The 25,824-nt window shown below is 43.2% G+C and overlaps 2 protein-coding genes and 1 non-coding gene across 3 annotated transcripts; 2 read left to right on the top strand and 1 right to left on the bottom strand.

The window, feature by feature from the left end:
* Positions 1-754: 754 nt before the first annotated feature.
* On the top strand, positions 755-2,001 carry BORCS7 (BLOC-1 related complex subunit 7). The gene is made up of 5 exons (XM_065449663.1): positions 755-1,203; positions 1,262-1,324; positions 1,389-1,432; positions 1,824-1,844; positions 1,903-2,001. Exons 1-5 carry the CDS (start codon positions 1,069-1,071, stop codon positions 1,952-1,954), a joined length of 315 nt encoding a protein of 104 aa, XP_065305735.1. The 5' UTR covers positions 755-1,068; the 3' UTR covers positions 1,955-2,001.
* LOC135916318 (vesicular integral-membrane protein VIP36) lies at positions 1,978-22,381 on the bottom strand. The gene is made up of 9 exons (XM_065449653.1): positions 22,162-22,381; positions 17,336-17,451; positions 14,352-14,466; positions 12,627-12,709; positions 11,104-11,265; positions 7,241-7,355; positions 4,259-4,311; positions 4,096-4,168; positions 1,978-2,520 (listed from the first exon to the last, which is right to left on the bottom strand). Exons 1-9 carry the CDS (start codon positions 22,307-22,309, stop codon positions 2,372-2,374), a joined length of 1,014 nt encoding a protein of 337 aa, XP_065305725.1. The 5' UTR covers positions 22,310-22,381; the 3' UTR covers positions 1,978-2,371.
* On the top strand, positions 10,572-10,644 carry TRNAS-CGA (transfer RNA serine (anticodon CGA)). The gene has a single exon. It is a non-coding gene; the product is annotated as a tRNA-Ser (tRNA).
* Positions 22,382-25,824: the final 3,443 nt, after the last annotated feature.

The following is a 25,824-nucleotide window of genomic DNA, read 5'->3' on the forward strand; positions in this document are numbered from 1 at the left end:
GTAAGAACAGTTTACACCCTTTGGCTTGCCCCTTCTGCCACACAAAAATAACCGTCATCTGCCTTGATGCGTTTCCTTTCTTTATCGCTGCGAGCCCGGAACTTTCCAGTAACGAACGGCACGCGCGTTATCAGCATAGAACAGTTTACACCCTTTGGAGTGCCCCTTCTGATAACGCGCGTGTCGCTCGTCACTGGAATGTTCCGGGCTTGCAGCGATAAAGAAAGGAAACGCATCAAGGCAGATGACGATTATTTTTGTGTGGCAGAAGGGGCAAGCCAAAGGGTGTAAACTGTTCTTAGAGTGTAGACGGTGGCGCCAGATTTCCCTCTGGGTGTTATAGTGAGAAACTCGATGAGAATGCCAATCTGAAGCCTGTACTTCCCATCATTCCCATGATGGTTGAACGATCGCAGCGCCAGATTATGAAACTCTGGCTGCGAGCGCTAGTAGTGATGGCTGCTCCAAACTTGAATCACGTTTTCCTGCCTCCGAGATTTTAGCGGCGTCTGTTGCGATCCCGGAGGCAGGACCCGCGGTCTCTCAAGCGTAGGAAACTCTATGTCTCAAGCGACTGGTCGAGCGCACGCCAGTCTAGTAATCGTCACTTTCGTAGGAAACTCTTATGTTCTCCGCAACAGGAGAGAGACCTTACTTAAGAGTAGGGTCGGCAGCGAGCGCCATCTCTCCGCGACTACTCTGAACTACAGGAACCTTCGCTGTAATGGGAAAACCAGCGATGCGGCAGGCATCTACTAAAGGAGGCGTTGCCCCAGCGCGGGAGCGCCGTCGTAGCATCGCTAGAACATGCTAGTACTCTAGCAACTCTATTCATCCACCGTGCTCTGGAGTGCTTGGAACAGTTGTTAGCGAGGGGTTCAAGACGTAGTCACTCTTTTTGCCTGCTTTTCTTCTATTGTCTTTAAATCAACGTCGTCATCTCCGTCTGCTAGTGTGGTGGTTTGGTAGTCAAATGCAATAGCTTAAAGTAATTCTCTCCTAGGTATGACAACACCGCTGCGCTAACGTGGGTGCCCGAAAGATATTTTCGCTAACACCACCAGAAAAATGACCAGTTCTGCATCGAGTGCTCGTGTCCTCTTCGTGGAGTCGAAGGAGCGCCTTTGTGATCGCATACAAGTGAATGTGAACAGCGTTGGGTCACTAGCGAGGCAGGTAGTCAAAGGATCTAAAAGCAGTGAGGTAAGATGCTTCACTTTCGATGTGTTTGCAAGGTAGCGAAGTGTTTTTTTTTTTCCAGACACTGATGCATACTGCGAGAAACTTCGCATTACAAGAGCATGCTTTGCACAACTCCGAAGTGGTAAGCTGTGTGTCTTGCCTATTGCGCACGGAACTCGCCAATTTTTTTTTTTTTTTCTTTCAAGAACCTGTGCAAAATGCAAAACCTCGTCACCAACTTGCAACTTCAGTGAGTATCTTTTTTTGACGTTTGCTGATACTGTGACAGTGCAACAGCCATCAAGAGTGGTCGAACAAAGGGTGTGTCAAGGCAGAGCCAACACTTCGAATAGGGGACTTTGTCAGGCAGGGCAAGACCACTTGTTAGACCACTGTTGATTACTTCCGTGACCCTCTTTAGAATGAATGAATGAATGAATAAAACTATTTGAAACGGCTCTTCGTCCGTGCCGTCCGCCGCTTCGGTGCCGTGTGATCATGTAGTAGCAGTGCAGCAGTTCGGCACAATACAAGTCAACACCACTGATGCACATTTCTTCCGATGTTATTACCATAGGAGTTAAACATGAGCTACCAATGAAGTTTTCGGCAGTGCCAAAATGTTCTTTTTTTCATTGCAGGGCGGACGCAATACAAAAGTGGTATGGTCATGGCAGTGTGCACCACATAGTCACATATTCACTCCCCCCTCTCTTCCAGCGCCCAGCACATCGAAGTTGTTAAGGAAAAACTTCACCAGATGCAGTGCTGATGAAAACTACAGAGCCAGGAAAATAAAAGTTCCAGATTTTATTCACATTTCATCTTCGTGAAAAACACGGATCATGCCCATAACAATGAATGCCCATATGTTCTTGCATAGCAAGATGCAGCAGTCCCATGTGATGAATGAAACCCAGCTTGGTATAGCTGAATACCAATGCATTCTGTGAATCACAGCCACTTTTATAGAAAGCGGCAGTAACACTACATTTTCCCATTCACACCCATAGTCTTGCAACCACTCATGACAGCAATGAAGACATCCTCAACGTTGGCATCATGATGTGTAAAAGTAATAAGAAAATGGATGCCACTAAGGAAGAAGAAATGAATGGTGAGGCCTCTATACTCCGAATAATGATGACCCTCTCCCCCAATGAATTTCATATTGGCAGCGACCTTGTGATCAGTAGAACCTCTTTCTGGAAGTTTCCTGTTGCTTCTGGAAGAGCACAAAGCCCACTATGACACACAAGACAAGCCCGAGGATAGCACACAGCACGATGAGGAAGAGCTTGGTTCCAGACAGGGCAGGTGGTGGGTCATCCACGTGGTCTGCATACAGATACGATTGCATCAGTCGCAATTTTTTTTTTTTTTAAAGCCTTGAGAATTGGCAAGTCTTATTGCACACTCCAACTAGGTTGTATGAAATACAGTATTTTCTATGTTGATTCTGGTTGGTCTATTCTGTTCTAGCGTTCACTCTACAAATCCTGCCACAAAGCAAAAGGGCTTAACTGAAGCTAAAGGCTATACATACACTCTCCGTCTACATGTCCGCAAAGGAAATGTGCATTGCTAGTGCACTGATTAATTAAAAATGATCATGTGCAAACAGTAACCTCCCATTATTATCTGCACCTATTTCCAAAATGCAGCTGCTATGACTGCAGTCACACTGAGTGATGGAAAACATTCACAAAAAATGTAAAGATGGTTGTAGCATTCAATTATGACCTTAGAATATTTCACAACTGGCACGAGCTCGCTGTCATATCGTACAAAATGGATTTGGGATCTCGTATTGTACAAATGCAGTTGGATCTGTTTATCATGGCACTTTCACTAGCGTTTTTGTTAGACAAACATTTTGCAATGAAAGTAGCAAAACTCGAGATCAACCCAACATTTAGTGGCAGCACATGCTGCTCTTCCTGCCACTACATTAATAAACACACCACCACCATTCCTAAATGCAAGGTTCATATATACATAGTTAATGCAAATGTAATTTGACAACACTGGTTAAAATGGAGGCTCTAGCAGCTGGCAGGAAGAATCTGAAACAAGAGAAGCTTGTATGCAGCAATGGTGCAAGGCCAAAATAGTACTACAACAGAGACTACTGTTTTGTATAGTAGGAATCTGTGTACCAGTGCAGTTTATTCAACCTTTACAGTTTTCATTTCTAGGAACAAAACACTTTTAAGAAGCTGCACCAATTAATTCGAAAGTAATAGGTCTACAATTTGCCTGTGCTTCCAAAACGGACTTGTTAGGTGCTGCACCTTACTGTTTTTTGTACATAAAGGTTTACCACATCCGTAGTTTTTCATTTCTGCTGGTGCTGGCTGCAACATAGAATCTCTGACCCATCTCGGTAAGTGGCATTGTAATTGTACATTTACACTTAACATATCCTTGTGCATTTTACAAAACCTTATGTCATTCAATTGACATGATTGATTTGTGTCTAAATTGCAGACTGCAGAATGGGCTTTCTTTTATATTGACTGTTTAATAATGTTTGTGAAATGTTCTTTATTACCATAAATTTTTTTCACGTCGCCTCGTGTTATCATCCCTTGATCACTAAACAATTTATTGTTTGCAAAAACCAGTGATACAATAATCACGAACATATCTAATTTCATCCACATAAAGCGCCATTCGTTTCACACAGTGAAGAACAAGTTCTCAGCATTCCGTAGACTAACGGGAGAGGTGGTGTAGGGCTCGTTCAAGAGGTGCTGGGCTAGTTTTACAAGAACTTGAATTTGGCACTGAACTGCAGTAAAGTAGTTCCTGATTTGCAGGGTGAATCGAGTGGACCTAATGTGTACCACTGCCTTATATGCCATATCGTGGCTGAAAAATTGCAACACAGAAATTATTTGTCCACTATACCTCTTGGTGGTGCAAAAAATGATGCAGCAGGCACAATCTTTGACCTGTCTTCAGCATCAGCGTCACCCTGTTTCTGCATGAAGGGGAAATTGAATAAGGCTGTAGTTTGAAACCAGTGCAACACACTGTTACAGCTGATTCATAGGTGGAAATGGATACACACCTCACTCGCAACATCAATCTCGTACAGCTTCATAGAAATAATATCGTGGTTATCTGCAAAGGTCACAAAGGTTTTGCAGTCAGTGATGAATACTTTATTTGTGCACTGAAACGGTGACTTGAAGCTTGCAATACTGTTCTGCATGTCTTATGAAAACTGAACACAATATGAAATTTTAAAGAAAATGTGCAAGTGCATCACCATTATGTTTGCTGTTTACATAGTATCTGTGCAACCAAATTTAGAAATGTACTATCAACGACATGAATGAAAGAGTTACTCTGGCACTACAACAAAAAGAAATGAGACACTGAAAAATTACTCTTCAGCCCACTAACAGCTGCCCCCAATATTTTTTTTTTAAATGCTAGTAATGAATTTTTTATCACCATTTATGAAATTTATTATGAAAGGTGTGTCTATGTATCTGCTATTAAGGGGCATCTTTCAACAAATAGCTTTTGAATGTGCTTGGATCAGCAATCAAATGCTACTGCAACACCCTTGTGCCCTTTCCCTCCTTTTTGACAGTCAAAATGTACTCGAACCTATGCAGCCCACGCAGAAACCTGCATGCTCTATCCATCATCGCACTGAGTTTTTGTGCCAACATGACTTTCAAAAGATGAAGTGCCAACAGAGACAGCACACCAATGAAGAAACATCAATGACAGGACAAAGTGCCTTGTCCTGTCATTGATATTTCTTCATTGGTGTGCTGTCTCTGTTGGCGCTTCATCTTTTGAAAGCTATGAACCAACTAGCCCCACAAGGTGTTCTACTCCAACATTACCTCAAGATTGTACCACATGGCTCTTCATTGTGCACCTGTCTTGAAAGCCACAGTATTGCCCCAATAGTACCATTTTGTTCCACCAGATGGCACTACCACCTTATTGTGAAAGATGAAATTTCTCTACTGCTACTGCAAAAGAGACTAACTGGGTCACGTCTACAGAAATTTGGCCAATGGCAAGTACATAGAAATATACACTGAAAGTTGCACGGCTTTCAGGAAGCTGAAGGTAAGAGCAGGCAATTTATTAATTGTATGGACACTCCATGCAAATTTTCACCGGCGCCGTGATACTCCGTATATATTCATGTACATGTATGCTATGTTTACCTATGCCCTATATACAAGGTACACACTATTCTACTCAAACGCCAAAGTTGCTAAGAGTCTTATTTTTTTGACTGAACGTTTCCTCAGACTTCTTTAGACCTGCAGCGTGCAAACGAAAGTAATTAAATATTTCATTCACAGTGTATGCCTTTTATCTTAAATCTTCTCAGACTATTAAAAATTGTGAAACAATATTAATAGTCACAACCTGAAAGTGATGCAATTCCACTAGTGCCACTCTTTATGCATGGGAAATGCAGTAGTGCCTATGCGATGATGCCATTACATGCCCAACAGGGCATGTTAAAGGATGCCAGAAATTTTGATGCACCAGCGTATGTCGTGTCCACGTATAGTTCAAACACCCTCCAAGGAGCTCGAGCACAACGCTAAACCTTGCTATCACTGTTAATGCTTTGCCCTTGAGACAAAACTGCCAATTTCTTTTAGTGAAACTGCAGGCTTCCTACAGCAAGTACAGCAATGTCGGTCTCGGATGTTATGGCAGTGTTGTCGAGTAAATGAGCAGGCTTATTAACCATGTTAAAACTCGTAACTACCGATGACAAGGTAACTTATCGCGAGCGTCCTCTGGTGCCAATGATGAGTTAACTCGTGAACATTCCGCAATTTTCGCACATGTGTATACATGCAGTTTCTTGTGATTTTTGACAAATATAAATAATACGCAATGACTTTTGGTATTTTTTTTAACAAGACTAGTAAAAATACAATAGTAGGCATTCCTGGTATCATATTTATAAAAAATTGGCACAAAATATGCAGGACTAAATAAAATCCTCCATTGTTAAAAATTTTCTCAGAATTTGTAAAGGCAGTTAAGGTGTCAAAAAATGTTGCAGGGCTGTTTTAATAATATATGAAGCTTATGCCATTACTCGATCATGCATTTGTCGCATACACAGATGGCATTGTCACACCATGCATGACATAATCGGAGATAAATTTAGCCTCTTGATTGGCATTCAGAGAGGCACTGCTCAGCAGTACGTTTGTTGATCCAAGTGGGAGTGGTCACATTTGAGAGAGATCACTCAGCCATGGTAGGTATAATTCTTCTACCTCAAACCTGCACTCATCAGGAGTTATAAGGTGTACACGTGTTCAATTTGCTGCAGACATTTCAACCTTCCTTGACTATGGTACCCCTGCGTTTGACACGTAGGGTCCAGAAATAGCACGAAGAGACTCAGGCAGCAAGACATCCCGCCCCTATGACCATGGTGAAATGTGTCCGTCTCCATAGGGAGCGCACGCACAGGAGATTGAGGCAACCACAGGAGCCCCAACTAGCTACAATGGCAGCGGGATCGAGTGACGTAGGGAAGTTTCGGGCACCACCACTATAGGATGATCATTTGGGCGCCCTATTTATGGGTATTTGGACACTAGGTAGTGCCCAAATACCCTCTGAAAAGCAAATGGGCCTACTACAAATAGGGAGTGAGCATGATTGCAAAATTAGACCACAAGACCTCCACTAGCTGTAACCTAAGTTAGGCATGCACGCTTTCTAATCCCTCAATAAATGCAACTTGTGTATTTGGTTACGTCATTTCTACCCTAGTGCCTGTGCACCTGCGTCCCTGATACATGCTACCCGATTTTTTTCTTTCTCGAGAGCTCACCCGCAATATATTTTGCAACAAAGCTCATAACAGAAACATTTTAAAAGTAAGCAATCCCTTTTAAATATAATTAGCTATTTTGTCCCACGTTTAACTTTTGCATACACAAGTGCTGTAGACACTTCATTTATGAACAAGGACAAATGATAAAGGAAAATACACTTTCTGTATATGAATGTTACTATACACCAATTAAGGAAATGTCACCTGAAAGATCTCCAGTGACTGCAGATGCCCCAAAATAATAATGGGTTGGCAGCTGAACACCCTTCACAGTGAAGCATTCCTTCCAAGCATTTTTCCCTTCTATGTCTGTTGCCAGCTGTAGCAGCATACAAAAGAAAACTGATTAAAAAAAGGAAACTAACCCAAGAAACACATAGCAGGTTTCATGGTTGCAAAACATTACACTGGTGAGCAAACACAAAAACAGTTAGGATTAACCTTTCTTCAAGTGCGCAGACTTGAGAAAGCCATGCCGGGCTCCTTTTGTACATGAGCCACTATGCTTACACCCCAACTGCTTGTGCCATTGTGGAGGCCCACTTTAAACACTAGTATAATAGGGGCATGGCAAAACACAAAAGAAAATCAGCCCTCGGGTGGTATTAATAAGGACTTGGAGATGCTGCTCTGACCACACTTAGCATAAACATGTATTCATCACTTCAATGCGTATGGGATTTCACACAGCACAAAGCTACGTCAAGCACAACAGCAGACAAAACTTTTGAGGGTCATCAGTGGATGCAGCTAAATACATAAGCGATATCCAGACCATTTCATAGCACCACTTCAAAGGAAGTTAATATGCCAAAGTTGAAGAGACCTTCAAGTTGACGAAAGAAGCCTTTGCCAATTTAAAATAAAATCTCCTTTCCTTTGAAAATGCTGCAGCTTGCCTGACTTAGGTTTACACAACAAAGGTAATAAAAAATGTCCGCAAACACGGAACTGACAAACAGCATGCATTTGAAAAGGTCAATGAATGCTGAGCCTTTGTTTGCATACAAAGATTTCTCAGTGGTTATCTTGACAGCATTAGTAGCTACTCAAACCCTAAACTTGAGGAAGACTTGCATGGACAAATCAGATTTAGAGCATAAACAAAACCTGCAATGCACGTTCAAGTATTTAATGCACAGTGTGAAAAGAAGTAATTGCCTTGCCAGCAGGTTCGCATTAATGTTTGATTACAGCAGCTTGTCTTCTACTTCCTGGATAATGTGAAGAAGCTGTTCAGTTTGCCCTCTGCCTCAAACTTTTGGGCTACTCAATGTGTGTGACGTCATTTGTAGTCATCTGACAAGGGTAGCTTTCCATTCATTTTTTCTGCTAGTGTGGCCATACTTTAACCCTTAGAGGGTCAATGACGTAAATATATGGCGCCGCGAACAAATCCAAAATGGTTGATGCCATATATTTACGGCGCCATCTGTACGTTTAAAATGCGCACCAATTTCCTAACTTTCTTTTCTGGCATGTGCTGCCACTATGTGGGAATACAGGGAACTTTTTTTCTTGTGCCGCCCTTTCTCAGTTTTCATTGCACGGTTTGTTTTAGAGCTAGTTTGCTCCAGCGCATTTATATACTACCGCTCGCGCATTGACGCGAGCGCAGGCGGGCGGCGGTTTGAGTTTTGTTCCGCGGGCGGTTCCAGCTTCTTGTGCTCGCAAAACTGGTGGCTATCTCGTTACTAATCGCTCAAAGGGCGACCGCCTGTTTCTCGCTCGTTTGGTGCTCACAGGGGTGTGAATAGGAAGAATGCCGCCGTGCATGCGTTTTTTTTTTTTTTTTGAGAATTGCAAAAATTAATTGCTTCTGGTTGGCAATAAAATGAAGATTAGTAGAAGTTTGTCACACATTTTGCTTTCTTGATGGGCACACAACCACAGTCTTCTTGAGTGCGCTCACCTACGCAATTTGATTACGCTATGGACGTAAATATTAGTGTAAGAGCAGGAACATTTGACACTTGCGAAAAATTCTAGTGTGCGCATTTTCTAAGCCTTATGTGTACAGTCAAGTCCACTTATAACAATGTTCAAGTGCCATGAAAATTTAATTGTTATAACTGATAATTGTTATAAATGGGTTGCACGAAAAAAAGCATAACAACTGCAAAGAGGGGTCACAGACGGCAAGTGACATGCCAGCTCCGCCGAGGCATCGTTTTGGTGGTCCCGAAAGGTCATCTTGAGCGCATTGCGGATAATGGTTGCAACTGTCGTCTGTGACAGGCCGTACTTGCGTACTAAGTTGCACACTTTTTCACCACCTCTGTGCTCTCTCAAAATGTTTCGCTTCGTTTCCAAAGATATTGCCGCTCGCTTTCTCTTCTGTGGCAGTTGATCCAGTTGAGCCACGCTGGCCACGCTTCCTGAAGGAGAATCCTCCATCGTTGAACTCTTGGGGGGGGGATCCGATGGGCTTGCAGAACCAGTAGGACCAAGGCCGGTGATGGCAGATGACGAAAACCTCGCTGGCAACGCACGTGCTTTGACACTGTACGCTGCCGAAGTGCAACTGGTGAAGCAGGAACCAAGGAGAATGGGAAAGATGGGGCAGCCCACACTCAACTGCCGTGAAGCGCAGTGATGCCAACTCAGGTCAGCGTTTTATCCCTAAAATGAACCCCCAGAAATCCCTAGATTAAAGAAAAATCCCTAGATTTTCTTTGTTTACTTGTTAATGTGGCAATTTCAGCTTTAACAAAGTCTCAGCGCAGTTCACTCTTTGTTCCATTTGTTATACATTTTATCAGAGATAAATAAATGTGTATTAACCGCATCTGTAGCTTTTTTCTTAATTTTTTGTAGAGTTATCATGCATAGAGGGTCGACAGATGGCACCACCAGATAGAGGGGGAGCCAGCAACGACACTCAGATGACTCCCTCTGTATCTGAAGTGAACTTCGAGCAGATGACTCCCGTTTCACCGCACCGCCTTTCGAGCTGCTCCTTCAGCAGGCTCATCTTCACGCGCAAAGAACCCATGCAGCCCTTTAACAAAAGAGTGGTCCCAAGTTGAAAGAGTTGGATATTGTCTGCTAAGCCCCGTCATCACATCGAGGTATTTTATTCAGACAACATTAACAGTCTTTTTATGATGCGCACAGAAAAACGAACATGTTGGACTTCGTTAAAGTCCCCTTCTCGCCTCAAATAGAACACTCAGAAGCGGTGAAATGGCGTACCTCACCGCACAGTTCTTTATTTATCAAAGTCTCAATCAAAGATTGTCAAACAGTAGTTGGAGCGACTAAGAAAGGACTTCACGAGAAACTGACATCCCCCAAAATTTAATGTTGCTAGTTATAGAGCATCAACGAATCCGGCAACATTGATGCCTTCAGGTAGCATATGTGGGTTTATTGACCAGTTGCCTTCACCCAAAAAGATCACGTTCTCGTGACGCCTGCGGCAACAAGGACGTTCCACGTCCGCTGCCAAGGTCTGTGAGTGATGGCGCTGGCTAACACTCCCAGGGTTCTACTAGTACACATACATACCCAAGAAAGTGGATGGGGAAACAGCGCCGCGGTAGCTCAATTGGTAGAGCATCGCACGCGAAATGCGAAGGTTGTGGGTTCGATTCCCACCTGCGGTATAATCAGATACGTCTGCCTTGAGGCCGCTTAAAGTAACAACTATACGGACTCTTAAAATCCCTAGATTTCACAAAAAGACGCTAGATCCCTAAAGCAAAGAAAAAATCTCTAGATCTAGGGATAAATCCCTAGGGTTGGCATCAGAGGTGAAGCGTTTTCAACGAGCGGCACACCCTCAGAATGGACTGCTCCTTGCGCACCGATACAAAAGCAACAAAAGAAATGCCTTGCTTCCCTCTCCTACTCTGCCCAGAGGAAAGCGTCCGTCTTTTCTCCTGCTTCTCCTGCTCACCCCATTCTCCTCGCATGCGTCGTCACGTGAGCTCCGCATACAGGCGCGCGCTTTTGGCAGAGTAGTTTGGCCGGCGTGGTCGTCTCAACTGTACAACACTCATCTACATGACACCATCTAGGCAGTTTACATGCAGCAGTAACACATTGCAGAAGGAGGCACTTACTGTCAGAATGTCATTTTCATAGCGGATGACAACATGAGTATCATGATCAACATTTCTAAATTTGGCCTCGCATCCAGCTAGTTCAGTGTGGGTGCCATCCCGGTCATGGTCGTATGACAACGATCCATTGTTGACCATTGCAGAAATATAGGGGTGACCATGCTGCAGAAGAAGTGAGAAATAATCACATGTCAGACTGTTACACAGAAAAGAAAAATACATTATTGCCCCAAAAAACGAATATCATATCAGAATTTAAATTCGAGACTTTTTTATGCTTTCAGTATTAACACGCTAAGTTATGCCACTACTGTATCCTAATTTTGACTTAAAATTACTACATACTTCCTATCAGCATTCTCTGAAAGACGGTTTCAAAGGCCCTTCAAATGTGCTAAACAAAGACAGGGTTGAAAATTTTAGATTTTAAGATAAATTACACTGAAATATGTCTCGTCAACACTCATAATTCACAAATGCAGCACAGAAACAGAAATATACTTCATACTAATGTAGTGAAATGGGCGATCTCTGCAATGAAGTAAGACATTTGCTATCATGATTAGTGTGCCGGCATCATGTTACACCCTAAAAACTAAACCACCAGTTTATATGGTAATGTTTCCAATGACGCATCACAACATTAAAGACTACAGTTTTCACTTATTCTAGTTCATGGCATGACCTAATGTGAAACAAAGAAGCAAATGAAGTTTCCTTGAAATATGTTTTACAATAAAATTGTGTTTGCATAAGAATTTCTAAAAATTTGGTTTTGAGAAAAAGTTTTTCAAACACCATACACCAAGGCATGCACCAGCATTTGAAACTAGGCAGAAACAATTCCTTCTGCAGCGCATTCTTGAATGTCTGCGGAAGCTTAAAATGTTAAAAAATAATACTAATAAATTAAAAGAATTTTTTTTCAGGGAACAGGAAAACTTTCAGAGGACGGTGCCATACCTTAATATAAGGTGAAATAACTTGGTTAATCACTAGCCTTCAAAGTTAATCAGCTGTATTCATTTACATGCACAAGCTCTAAAAATTGAAGACTACACATCCTGCATTAGATGATTGTTTGAACAAATGCTACTGACCTAAAATCAAGGCCATGGTGCAAGTGGCACTTGCAAAGCTATCTTGAACCAATAAACCAAATTAAAGAAAATTATGCGCAAGCACACCTTCAGAAAAGTAATCAACTGTATGACTCCAATTAACAGATGTTGTGTTACAAAGTTATACCAAGCACAATTTCCCGCAAGCAACATTCATAGCTCTGACAGCAGAATGCTATTAAACTGCTCAAAACAGGCACAGCAGTAAGAATTAAAGCACATCTTCAGTCATGTCTGATGAAGTCATTTCCATGAAAGTTATAAAACATTCAAGAAAAGCCTCAGTTCAAATTTCTATCATGCATATCAACAATGTATTAGTGAGAGGTCTAATTCAATTTCCAGCTCCAAATACAGCCTCATGAAGTGCACTCTCACAAGTAGCGACAGAAGAACGCTTACATTATGTGGGCCATTTTGGTTGGCATATGTGTCAAAAAATATTCCCAAACCAGAAAACTGATCTTTGCTACCAAATACCGGTCCTGAAATAAAACAAGCAAGAATCCACTCAGTCAAAGGTGACACAGAACTGAAAAGAATTGAAAGCACTCAAAGATGGAAAAATATCAGTGCCTTACTAAAGAACAAGGCTACTGTGAAGCAGATATGAGATAGGAAAACACAATAGTGGGAGAGGGATAGAAATATGTCAAAAGTTGCACGGCTATATTTTCTTTTAAACTTCAACCCCGTTGGCATCAAGGCATTCACGAGCCAGGTTTTGAGCATGGCAAAAGATGGGACTAAGGCAGCCGGGAGGAGGAGGAACAATAAGACAAGGTAATTCACTAGCATATGTCGGTGTATCTGTTCCCTTGGAGGAGGACATTTGCTGCCGCATTCTTGACCTGTTAATGGCTACAGTACCATTGTGAACCTTGGGAATACAGGCAAGTTATTTCTCACCCATTTTTGCACAACTCTTATTCAACAAGTGCAAGGAGCTGCAATCAGTCTTATTTCTACTTGAATGCAAAAGGATGTGCAAGCATCTTTGCTGCTGTAAACCTTTAAATGACAATGCACTCTGAGCAAACTACTTAGAGGTTAATTTGTTTGTTTACAGTCTGTGATCCTTTGAACTATTAAAATTAATGTATTCACAGTGCGACACACAGTGTGCAGTCCTGTGGACTTAACCATTATGAGCAAAAGAGTGTTAAACACAACAAATACCAACCTAAACTCACCTAAATGAAATAAGTAAGCAACAAAAATCAATTCCAACTAAAAAACTTACCTCATAAATTTTATTACTTAATCTACTGTCAGCCAATGTGCAATGCAAACAGTGCCTAATCATCTAAATGTTTGTCATAAGGTCAATACTATGCACTTAGTTGCACATCAGTATACGTATTTTTCATGGCCAAATATTTACAATAGTACCGTAAATGCCACATATAAGGCCACACATAATACGAGGCGAGATTTGAGGACAGCGAAAGGCGAAAAAAGAAGTTTCATTCATGTATTACGAGTGAGGCAAACTCAGCAAAAACATTGACATTGGACTTCACGCTTCAATCGTCATCTTCGGTTGCACTGTCTTTGGACAGTTTCTTGACCAAGAACTCTTCCCAGAGAAAGTAATCTTCTGTGTCGTTGAGCGCATTCGAAATACTGCACTTCTTAAAAGTGCGACACACAAGGTTCTCCTTGATGCTCACCCATGCATGTGCAATCCATTTACACAGCACGGCTGGCAATGCCCGCTTCAGCCTTTGAGGATGATGGTAGCCATGCAGAAATAATGAAACCAAACCTTCGAGCCAGATTATTTGGATACGCATGTAGTTAAAGGCGGAAATTAGGGATGGTAATAATTGAAAAGATCTGTATTAAATGCAGGTTCTTATGGTAAGTAATTACTTAGGAATTGTTGCAAGTAGGTTTTATTCTAGATTTCTGAGTGTGCTAATCGATCTGACTGCTCAGAAAACATCAACCAATTGCTTGCTTGACGGACTGTGCACGGATTTGCAAATGCGAGGAACCTGTCACCAAAACTTAGTTTTATTTTGAAGTACATATTTGTTGCCACGGAGAAGTCTCACAAGCTGTGCAGTGGGATTAGCTTGAAAATTAAGAACGCTGATATTTTTTCCCAAACATTGCACTTACCCAATTCCAAAGCTTCTTTTGCATACCACACCGCAAAACCATCACCGTACAGCTCCTTTCCAGTGCCATGGACTCTGAAGTGTACATGCATTTCCCAATTTTTGGACTTGCATGGCTAGAAAAGAATGCGAAACAAAAATCAGAGCAAGCTGTGCAAGCTTTAATAGCTTTCAGCCATGTACTTAAAGCTGAGCGTGAGCAGTGACGAATTATTGGTACAGTTGATTCCCATTAATTTGACCTGACAGACATTTTGCTTGATTCAAATGCACTGAAAAGTCCCAGCAAGAAGCCAAACATTGCTACTGAAGGAAAAGTCATTTAATTCGAATGCAAAATGGTTATTTCAACCTTCCCTCTCGTGCCATTTGGCTCTTAGCGCTCACTAAACGCTTGAAAACAAGAAATTCAGCAGACAGCGCTACTGCTTCACTAGGCAATGGCAGTGAAAGCAGCAACCCTTCCTGCAGTGATGACGTTTTGCACTGTGCCCTAGACAATGTCTTTTTTTAGGATTTTGTCGGCACCAATGACAGTGTTGAGGGACTGTAGGCTGCTGATCGACGATTACAAATACAATTACTGTAATAGTGCATTGAAGTAGTCTATCAGTAACTACACACTACATCCAGTAATAAAAAAAGGTTTGAACTTGTTGATTTTGCCACCGTTTGTTAATTTGACCTTTTGGATAATTCGATCAAATGTTGTGCTCCCATGAGGGTCGAATTAATGCGAGTCCACTGTATTATTAACTCTCTGCTCTCTCATGACAACATGCCCACTTTATGCCTTGAAGAGAATTAATTTGATGTAATTAGACCTAAAACATGAAAATAGGAGTGAGGATAACAAGGTATGCAAGAGAGTTAATGCTTGCATCATGCTGTAAAACTATCCTCGACTCGAAGCCCTTCCTCCAATCCACCGATCTGAGCACAGTGCCACCCTTTGACTGGAGAAGAAACTAGCCCTGTATTCAACATCATCCCTCCACCTCGACTCAAGAATGTTGATGGAAGCACCGCCCCTCGACAGAAGTAGTCACTACATCTCACAGACATTCCTTGAGAAACGTAGCATTATCTTTTCTTTTTGAGGGGTGGAGGACTTCGAATTAAAGGGACACTAAAGGTTACCAGAAAGTCAAGTTAAAGTGGTAGAGCAATGTTCTAGAACGTCTAAGGCGTCAATATAATCGCGAACAGAGCTTTAGTAACCGAGAAATTGAGGTAAATGCATGACACGATTTGAGACCCCCCAGCGACATTCCGGTACTAAACCGATGACGTAAGGTCTCCCCGTAATTTATGTTACTAATACTCAACTACTCGTATTAAAAATATCATTTCATTCGATTATAAGACGGAAGAAAATGCTACTTGTCTACGTCTACTCGATTCTAACAAAAAATAAGATTTTGACGTTACCCTTCAGTAGTATGGGTGGTCGAAAGGTTTCGTTTTCGCTCGACTCTGCGCGCACGACTCTGCGCCGCGCACGCTTTGGAGTTTCAGTACTTTTGTTATCGCGTCGTGCTGTGAGGGTTCTGCTGGCTCGCGAAACTTTCATTTGGAACAAGCAGCGGGAATGCCACGTCCATGTGATGTCGTGGGAAGCCCTCGTTGCTTTCCCGCTCCGGAGAGCCGGTGTCGAGGCCGCCGTCGTAGTACGCAACGACGCCGGCAGTGCGAGCCCTCAGCAGCAGGTCACGCTCGTCGGTGCTCAAATCGCTGAAGTTGAGCCCACCATCGCGAGCCAATCTGTCGGTGTCAGGGTCCATTGCGACGAGCGTCGAAGTTTGCGTCATAGAATGAAGTACCAGCTTATGGGCGTCTTGCGCTGGAGCTTGAGGTATAGTAGCGGCGCCTGGTGGCGGTGCGGGAAACGACATCAGGGTCGGCTGTGGCGAAGCACGTTTCTAGGCCGAGTTTTGCGTCGATTCGCACTTTTTTATGCCCTGTTGCGAGTGCGGAAAAGCTCGTCACTTCTCACAGACCACGCCGACCACGCTGCGAGCTCGCCGCAGCCTATAGTTTAACGAAAACGGACTTTCCGTGTGCCGTGGGACGTAATGTGGGACGTAATTAGTTTCGCCTTCCGCTAGCCACCATACTCCCGCTTTCGCTCTGCTGTCGGCTCTGTCTTGGCTCTGTTTCTGTCCGCGCGTTTGCGTTTTGCGCAGAAAAGCCGTAGCGCCGTCTGCGGACGCCGTTCTACTCACCGATGGCGCAACGTCACTATGAGACCATGATGTCAGTTCTCCTCGATCGGAGGGCGGACGATTTGAACTGCGCTAGAGGTACGCGGACGCTTCAGAACGCATTTTCTCTTAAAATAAGTCTCTCCTTGCCACGAAACAAGCGTTTCGAGGTTTCTGTGATGGTATTTCAACAGTCCACGTTGACTTAATAGTAACCTTTAGTGTCCCTTTAAGGATGGTTTGAGAATACGGGAGTACGTTTCTCAAGAATTACCGTGGAGTGTCAATAAAGCGCAGTGACTCCTTCTGTCAAGGTGTGGCACTGCTATTCACTATCTTCAGTAGAGGTGAAGCCTGGGCTATGGGGAAGTGGAAGAGTCCAGATTCATTTTAACCACGTAGGTTTCTTCAATGTTCACAGAATTGGAGCACATGAGTATTTCGCCTTCCTAAATCAAAACCGTGACTTAAATTCTTGGTAGGGCAACAACACCATGGCCAGTGCAGTAAGTACATCATAGACAACACTCCAATTAAATAATGTTAATTTATCAGCTCCACACTTTGCACTTGTAGCCAGCTTTCTATGAACTTCTTGACATTATGTTAGCAAACTTTTCCAGAATTTTTCATATGCAAGTCTGTTCATATAACACTGTCATTAACCTCTTGGCAAAAGTTGCTGCCACAGTCACTATCCTTATAATTCAAAATCTAAATGGTATCCATACATTGTTATATATGAATGGTAAACCAGACAGAAAAAGCAGGTGCCACCCACCAAATTGTTCCATATAGCACCCTTTGCACTTTGCTGATCGGGTGTTAGTCGAATATATGAACTGGTCACCATTGTGTGGCCTAAAAAATCCCAATTTGGAATTGTCATACCTGCCCCTGCAAGGAAAGAACAAAAATGCTGTCATCATGCCTGCCAACCATGCTTAGACACAAGCACAGCAAGAACATTATGAAAATATGTGGTACAGTTGTGTCATCAAGGAGAGAAGAGGATCAAAGTGGAAATCTGGGGCAGGGCAGCCAGTCCTTGGGGTTGAGTATTGGTGGGCGTTATGATGTGATGCATGCTGGAGGCTATTATGGGCCTATTGCTGCCTCAGGTGCCATATATCCTGTTGATTTATCAATTAAAAAACATTTGGCCCTCTTTGGCCATCCATGGCCCTTGCACTAAAACCCCATTAATCATCAATGAAAAAAGGAAGGCCTTGAGAAACCAAATTCCTTCAGCAACGAAATTTTAGCCCTCATAAAAAGCCTAGTTTCATATAGTCTAGGTATAGAGCAGCCTCTGTGTAAAACATTATGTTTGAAGTGCAAGTGAATGCAGTATTAAAACTGGCAAAAGTAGACATATTGTTACCAAAACTGGAGTAAAAAAAAACGCCACTATCACCTTTCGTCAGAGGTGATGCATGAACTGTAACTTTGAGGACCAACGCGGTTGCTCAGCATGACCTCTATATTAAGTAGTGCCTGTGACTTTCTGCAGTGCGCTGATAAATACTGGAGGCAACATGCTGGAATTTATGCCATATCCGCTAACCACAAGGTGCACACATCATCTGCTTAGGTACTGTTTAAAGAATGCTAATAAGAAAATTAGCCTAACAACCTTGCTGCTTCACCAAGGGCTCTATAACGTGAAACTATTTCAAAAAGTTTTTATTCCAATCTCCTGATGTCAAATTTACGTAACCGCCGACGCAAGCATCTGGCGGCAACCCGCAGAGTTGTCTGAAGAGACCAATCAAACGCTCTCCTCATTTAGAGGAGATCACTTTTGTTGGCTTTAAAAATGAATAACATTGCCTACAATGAGCGGCTTGTGTTATCTAATTGGCTGACAAGAGGCAAGGAGCATGCTCAAGTGGAGAGGGATTCGATGGGGCCAAGCCAAAATCAATAACACGATGAAGAGCGTGGCGCCGGCATCTGGTCGAAAATTGTGGCGGCATGCAACAGAAGGTTAAGAATGCTGCTAAAATGGATACTCAGTGAAGAAGAGTTGGCAGAGCAAGGTCGTAAACGTGCCGAAAGTGCTCAAAAATGTTACACGGCCACGGAAAAAGTTTTATTGTATGCAAATAAACCCATTCTCTCCGACAGGTGCGAGTAGCGAATGCCTGAGCGATCGGCGGCAGCCATCTTTTATTCCTTTCAGAACCAGCCTGTGGCTATACAGGAAAAAAATCTGTTTCGTTTGGCATATTAATGTATCTTTAACACGTACACGTCATTCTGACATGGTGAGTTTTTGTGACGTCGCATGACAGACAGGTGAAGTGGGTGCACCCCTAAAGCTTTTGACCAACAGCCGAGGTCTACTGGCAAAAATTCGTCGAATCAGAAATAACTATTTTTCTTTTGTTTGGTCCAATCATGCATAATCAGTGTGTACACGTCATATCAGATGGGGAGCTATCGCAGTTTTCGTGATGCCGCGTGAAAGATAGACGAAGTGGGGGTGGTCCAAAAAAGTTTGTGACCAATCGTGGAGGGCTGATTGCAGAACTGGAATAGAAAAGTTTGGAATAGCTTTACGTTATAGCGCCCAAGATTATGTAATTAAATTCAACAATAAAATTGTGGGGTTTAACATCAACATTGGATTATGAGGGTAACTACCCAGGGTTCTTTATCGTGCACCCAAAGCACAGCACACAAGCATTCCGTCTCCAATTGAATGCGGCTATCGTGGCTAGGAATCGGATCACCACCTTGTGCTAAGCAGCACATCACAGCCAGCTGGCCACCATGGCAAGCTTGCTCCAATAGCACATAATATTAAGCTGAACCTTGCTATAACAAGGTTGCATACGAAATGAAAATACCTTTATAATAGCTGTTATTCATTATATGCATACACACTGATATCAGCGAAATAAATTCACGATCAGGTCTATGCGAAAAGTAAGCAAGCCTAATGTTTTCGACGAGTCAGCGAAAGGTCTCCTGTGGATTTTGATTGCCCGTCAGTGGCTTGCCGTGCTGTTGCATGGCATGGGAACAATGCTAAATTAGTCAAATGCATTTTCAATCGCTGCCGACAGGCAATCATGCAATCGGTGTGATCACACATGATCAGCCCATAGGCTTGCCACATGCAGTCCAAGCCAAGCTGCTGGCAAAATGCACATAAGCAACAATAATGTGCCATTCGGGGTTGCCCCTGGTGAGCACAGTTGTGAACCGATTTTTCGGACATGGACAGGGCTGCACACACATCCAAACTCCGTTACTATGGCCATCAGTCGAGCCCGTGCATGCGTTATCATGCTTGTGTCACTGATGAGGTCTACTGATGCGAAAATGTCGACGGCAAACTTCCTGCAACGGCTTGTCGCCCACCACTTCGCCGGCGGTCAGTAAATATCTGTCGCAGCTGTATTTGGAGCATCACAGAGGATAGAGCATGGCGAGCGACTCTTTAAAGGGCAACTCGGGCAATTTTGATTAGCGAAAGAATCTGAATAAAATTTGTATAATTTTCCTGGAGACTTTGGTCGTGTGTACCAAATGGTAATACTTGCAATTAATTTCAGATAACAGTGTGCATACTTGCAGTTTGAGCTCTTAGAATAGATGGTTCTGCTGGCCACCCTGTGCTTGCTGCTCATGATATTAGCACAGCAGCAGCAGCACTGGGGCCGACATCTTGGGAACCTGTATTTAATCATTATTTGTAGAACTCATATTGTCATGAGCAACTGCATTCAAATTATCTGCTGGCAGAAAGGTTTCAGCAGCAATGTGGCCTTTGTAATGCAACCTGACGACAAGCCGCTTGGTTTCTTCAATTCAGTTTTGGCTATGATACGGCACTTATTTCTGCATTTTGATACATCATTTTACATGTGACAATAGACAGAAATCTAAAGCAACCATTTCTCTGACATGATGAAAAAGTGAAGAAGTTGGCCTTAAAACAGTCAGCTCCCACTGCACACATTTATTTCTTTTGCCACTGAATAGTGCATGATATGGCATTTAAGTAGATTCGAACTAATCCTGAGAATGTAGCTTACAGAGTGGCAGAGCAGGAGTGTTTTAACAGAACCACACAACCAGTACATGGGTGCTACTATGGGCACATGAGAATGAGCCGAACAAAAGCATATTGTGCGTGGGATATATGACTACAGATCATAATCTTTACTATAACACAAAACAACTGCAAGCTACAGTGCTTCAATTTTTGCACAAAACAAGGTGCCATTCCGTTCTCGTGCACCCACTTGCTGCGGTTTTCGTTATTATACTTGCTGACATCGATATATGTCGTGCCAATGAGCAAAATGCATCACAGAAAAACTCAACATGTGTACATAGCAGCCATCATTTGAACCACTTATCATATATTTAACATACCATAAACTTAAGGTTCAGGGTTACAGTAAACAATTAGAACCAATCAGGCAGACTTCACACAAAGTAAACACGTTCACTCGGCGATGGAATCGAAAGGTGAATTCGCAACGCCGCACTTTAGCAGGCCGTGTTCAGAGATGTAGCCGTTAACAATAGGCGATCATGCAACCAAATTATTTACTGGCCGGAACAAGCTTTCTTAAAAGTTCAGATCCTAAGACGCGCTCTTCACAATAAAAAAAGATCGAAAAGCTTTGCCAAAGTGAACATACTGTATACTTCAGTGACAACTGCCTCTTCAGCAATCGAAGGCCGCCGCAGCTCGCTCCTAACGCAGGTGTTTTCAACACGCACAAGTCGCGCACGCTGACGTGTGTACAAACGTTTACAACACGTATCACGTAGCGCATGTAATTTGGATCACATTAAAAGCCGCGATGTCGCGCCCGCTACAGCCTGAAACAGGGGTGCCGTAGATTCTGATACCGTCCAGTCTCATCAAAAATACACGTATTGGTGGACGACGCACGCGCAGCACAAGGAAGCAACGAGAGAAAGCTTGCGTGAAAAACACTGCAGCGCCGTTCTTCTCCCGTTGTTTCTCAAAGAAGACCGACCATTTCCTCGACTTAAGCAAGTTGAATAAAAGTAAACTGATCAAATCGGTGGAAAAAATATTAAATTGCACTCAGTGAAGCAGAACTGAACACGTCATTTATAGAGCCACATGTGTAGCACGCGACATAATTTCAAACAACTTTCGACGTTTACCGGCAAAGCACCTGTGCTACGAAAGTAGCACGGGAGCTTTGTCTGCAGCGTTTCCTTAAATGACACTACTGTTTCACAGGCATCGAGTTAAGGAAATCACCACTACGGTCACCATTTTCAGGACATCGGTCCTAGTAAGTTGAAATATTGCGAAAGCTCAGGAGATATATAGCGAATTCGGCTCCACCCCTATGTCATTGACCGGCTATCTCAAGAAAAAAAAAAAAAGTTCCTATGTGGAGGACATCAGCGCTGTGATCACATAAACGTTCCCTGCGTTTGCAAACTTCCACCAGGAAGCAACATATTTACGAGTTAACCAGCAGCGAAGCGTGCCAATCGCCAGGCCTCCAAAAGTCCGGCGTATCTACCGGGTAAAACTAGTGAGCCTTCCAGCAACGCTGCCAACTGCGTAGGAGCATGTAGTCATGCAGCAATGCATACCTTGGTAAGGTTTTACCAGTGAATGTTCTTTCTTCATGTAGTCTTTCGTGTTCCATTCCGCTGCGGCAAACAAATTTGTTTTCACTTCAAATAGTATTCCAAAAAGGAATAAGCACAGTAACCGCCACATTATCTCCAGAGGCACCATGATGAACGATAGGCTCCGACTTGACTTCGCACTGCTCCACCAGCCAACTAGAGAGTTACGATAGGTGTTCTGTGGAGTTACCCACCCGACCAATAGGTGGTGTCCAAATCCACATCCCATATGGTGGCGTCCTCTGGGTTTAAAATGCGGATCTTAAAGGCTAGGCTCGGATTCTGCTGCATTTAGCCTTGCGACCCGATCTGAGAGGCGGAATCAGTGATTTTATACCGCACCGACGTGTTGTAAAGAAAATAGAGAAAGAGCGACGCAAGAACTACAATGCGTCGAGCAAACGACAGCGACCCGCCCGCGAGCACGCCGCAGCCAACAATCTTAAACGGTTGCAACCTTTGGGGTGTATATTTGTCCCACAACGATCATCGTCATCTGCCTTGCTTGCGTCTCCTTTCTTGAAAACTCGGCGCTCGCTACTTTGCTGTCGATAATGCTGCGTCACACTGATAACGCGCATGCCATTCGTGACGGGGAAGTACCGGGCTCGCAGCGTTAAGGAAAGAAAATGCGGACAAGACAGATGCCGTTTATCATTGTGTGGCAAGATAAGACTCAAAAGGTGTACACTTTTCTTACACTCTTAAAACGGTTGCACCCTTTGGGGTGTATATTTGTCCCACAACAATAATCGTCATCTGCCTTCCTTGCGTTTCCTTTCTTGAAAACTCAGCGCTCGCTACTTTCCTGTCAAGAACGCTGCGTCACACTGATAACGCGCATGCCGTTCGTGACTGGGAAGTACCGGCTCGCAGCGTTAAAGAAAGGAAACGCGGGCAAGACAGATGACGATTATTGTTGTGGGACAAGATACGCCCCAAAGGGTGTAAATTTTTCTAAGAGTGTACACTCTTAGAAAAATTAACACCCTTTGGGGCTTACACTCTTAAAATGGTTGCACCCTGTGGGGTGTATATTTGTCCCACAACGATAATGGTGATCTGCCTTGCTTGCGTTTCCTTTCTTGAAAACTCGGCGCTCGCTACTTTCCTGTCGAGAATGCTGCGTCACACTGATAACGCGCATGCCGTTCGTGACTGGGAAGTACCGGGCTCGCAGCCAGGCACGTACCCAGGATTTTTTTTCGGGGGGGGGGTCACCACCTCCATCATCATCATCATCAGCCTGTTTTATGTCCACTGCAGGACGAAGGCCTCTCCCTGCGATTTCCAATTACCCCTGTCCTGCGCCAACCGATTCCAACTAGCGCCCACGAATTTCCTGATTTCATCGCTCCACCTAATGTTTTGTCGTCCTCGATTGCGTTTCCCTTCTCTTGGTACCCATTCTGTAACCCTAATGGTCCAACAGTTATCTAACCAGCGCATTACATGACCTGCCCAGCTACATTTTTTCCTCTTAATGTCAATTAGAATATCGTCTATACCCGTTCGCTCTTTGATCCAAACCGCTCTCTTTCTCTCTCTTAACGTTATGCCTAGGAATCTTCGTTCGATCGCTCTTTGCGCGGTTCTTAACTTGCTCTCAAGTCTCTGCCCCATATGTCAGCACTGGCAAAATGCACTGATTGCGCACCTTACTTTTCAATAATAATGGTAAGCTTCCAGTCAGGAACTGGCAATGTCTGCCGTATGCGATCCAACCTATTTTTATTCTTCTGTGAATTTCCTTCTCATGATCAGGGTTACCTGTGATTAATTGACCTAGGTAAACGTATTCCTTCACAGTCTCTAGTGGCCGACTGGCGATCCTGATCTCTTGTTTTTTTGCCCGGCTATTTATCATTATCTTCATCTTCTGCATATTGATATTCAACCCCACTCTTACACTCTCTCTGTTAGGTCTCCAATCATTTGTTGTAACTCGTCTGCATTGTTGTTGAATAGAACAATGCCATCGGCAAACCGAAGGTTGCTGAGATATCTGCCGTCGATCTTTACTCCTAAGCCTTTCCAGTTTAATAGCTTGAATTCTTCTAAGCACGCAGTGAATAGCTTTGGAGAAATTGTGTCTCCCTGTCTGACCCCTTTCTCTATAGGTATCTCGATCCCTGCTTTTCTTGTGTAGAATTAAGGTAGCTGTAGAACCTCTGTAGATATTCTTACGCGAAGGACGAGTCAGTAAGACGAGAAACTATTTACAGAATATATTTACAACAACGGTTGCAGCGCTGACCGGTTAGATTCACAGCGCGAGCCCAGTTCGTTCGTCCTCCTCTTTTCTGGAGTGATGGCGCCTACGCGCCTCGTTCAAACAAACAAATACCACACGCATGTAGCAATATTTTCCAAGCTTTTTACGTAAGCGTTCTGTACTCCTTGATTACGTAGTGCCTCTATTATTGCTGGTATCTCTACTGAATCAAATGCCTTCTCATAATCTATATAAGCCACGTAGAGAGGCTTATTGTACTCTGCGGATTTCGCGATAACCTGATTGATGACATGGATGTGATCCATTGTAAAGTATCTCTTCCTGAAGCCAGCCTGTTCCCTTGGTTGTCAAAATCTAGTGTTGCCCTTATTCTATTGGAGATTATTTCGGTAAAAATTTTATATTATACTGGGAGCAAGCTAATGGTCCTATAATTTTTCAATTCTTTAGCGTCTCCTTTTTTGTGGATAAGTATAATGTCTGCATTCTTCCAGTTTTCTGGGACCCTTGCAGTCGATAGACACTTCGTATAGAGAGCCGCCAGTTTTCCAAGCAATATGTCTCCTCCATCTTTGAATAAATCGACTGTTATTCCACCTTCTCCTCCCGCTCTTCATCGTTTCATGTCTTGCAGGGCCCTTCTGACCCCATCGCTAGTTATAGGAGAGTTTCTGTATACTGTTCACTACTGTTTCTAAGTGAGGTATCATGACTCCTCTGGGTACTGTATACAGGTCCGCTTAGAATTTTCCCCCTGCTTTTACTATATCTTCGAGATTGCTGATGATATTATCCTTCTTATCTTTTAGTGCATACATCATGGTTTGTCCTGTGCCAGGTTTCTTTTCTACTGATTTCAGGCTGCGTTCATTTCTTACGGCTTCTTCAGTCTTTCTCATGTTATAGTTTCGAATATCAGTTATTTTCGCCTTGTTGATCAGTTTTGACAGTTCCGCGAATTGCGTAACGCTGTGCCGCCGCCAGTCCCATACAACCGCGTAGAGCGCAGGACTCTGCGATTCAAGACGTACTGCGCTCACCGCGAAAGGTTAGAAAAACACCCACATAAGCACAGCAGAGAAGTGGCTACGTGAGGCGGTTCCACCGATAACTGTAGAAGCGTCATTCAAAACAAGTAATTGTTCTCCACTTCCGGCGGCGTTTTCCCTACTTCCTTTTTAAATAAAAAGATGTTGATCCATAAATATTCTCATAAACAACGGTTAACTTTTTTATTATTCGCTTTTGCTTGCAGTTTGGTTGTTGCCTTGGCTCTCTCCCTTAGTAGATCGCTTAATTTCTCAACTCCTTGCGATTTTTGTTTCCAGTTGCCAATTTTGCATGAAAAGTGCTATACAATTAGGGAAAAACAGACGAGGTAACGGGCG

Source organism: Dermacentor albipictus, chromosome 1, assembly GCF_038994185.2.
Source record: "Dermacentor albipictus isolate Rhodes 1998 colony chromosome 1, USDA_Dalb.pri_finalv2, whole genome shotgun sequence".
NCBI classification, from domain to species: domain Eukaryota; kingdom Metazoa; phylum Arthropoda; class Arachnida; order Ixodida; family Ixodidae; genus Dermacentor; species Dermacentor albipictus.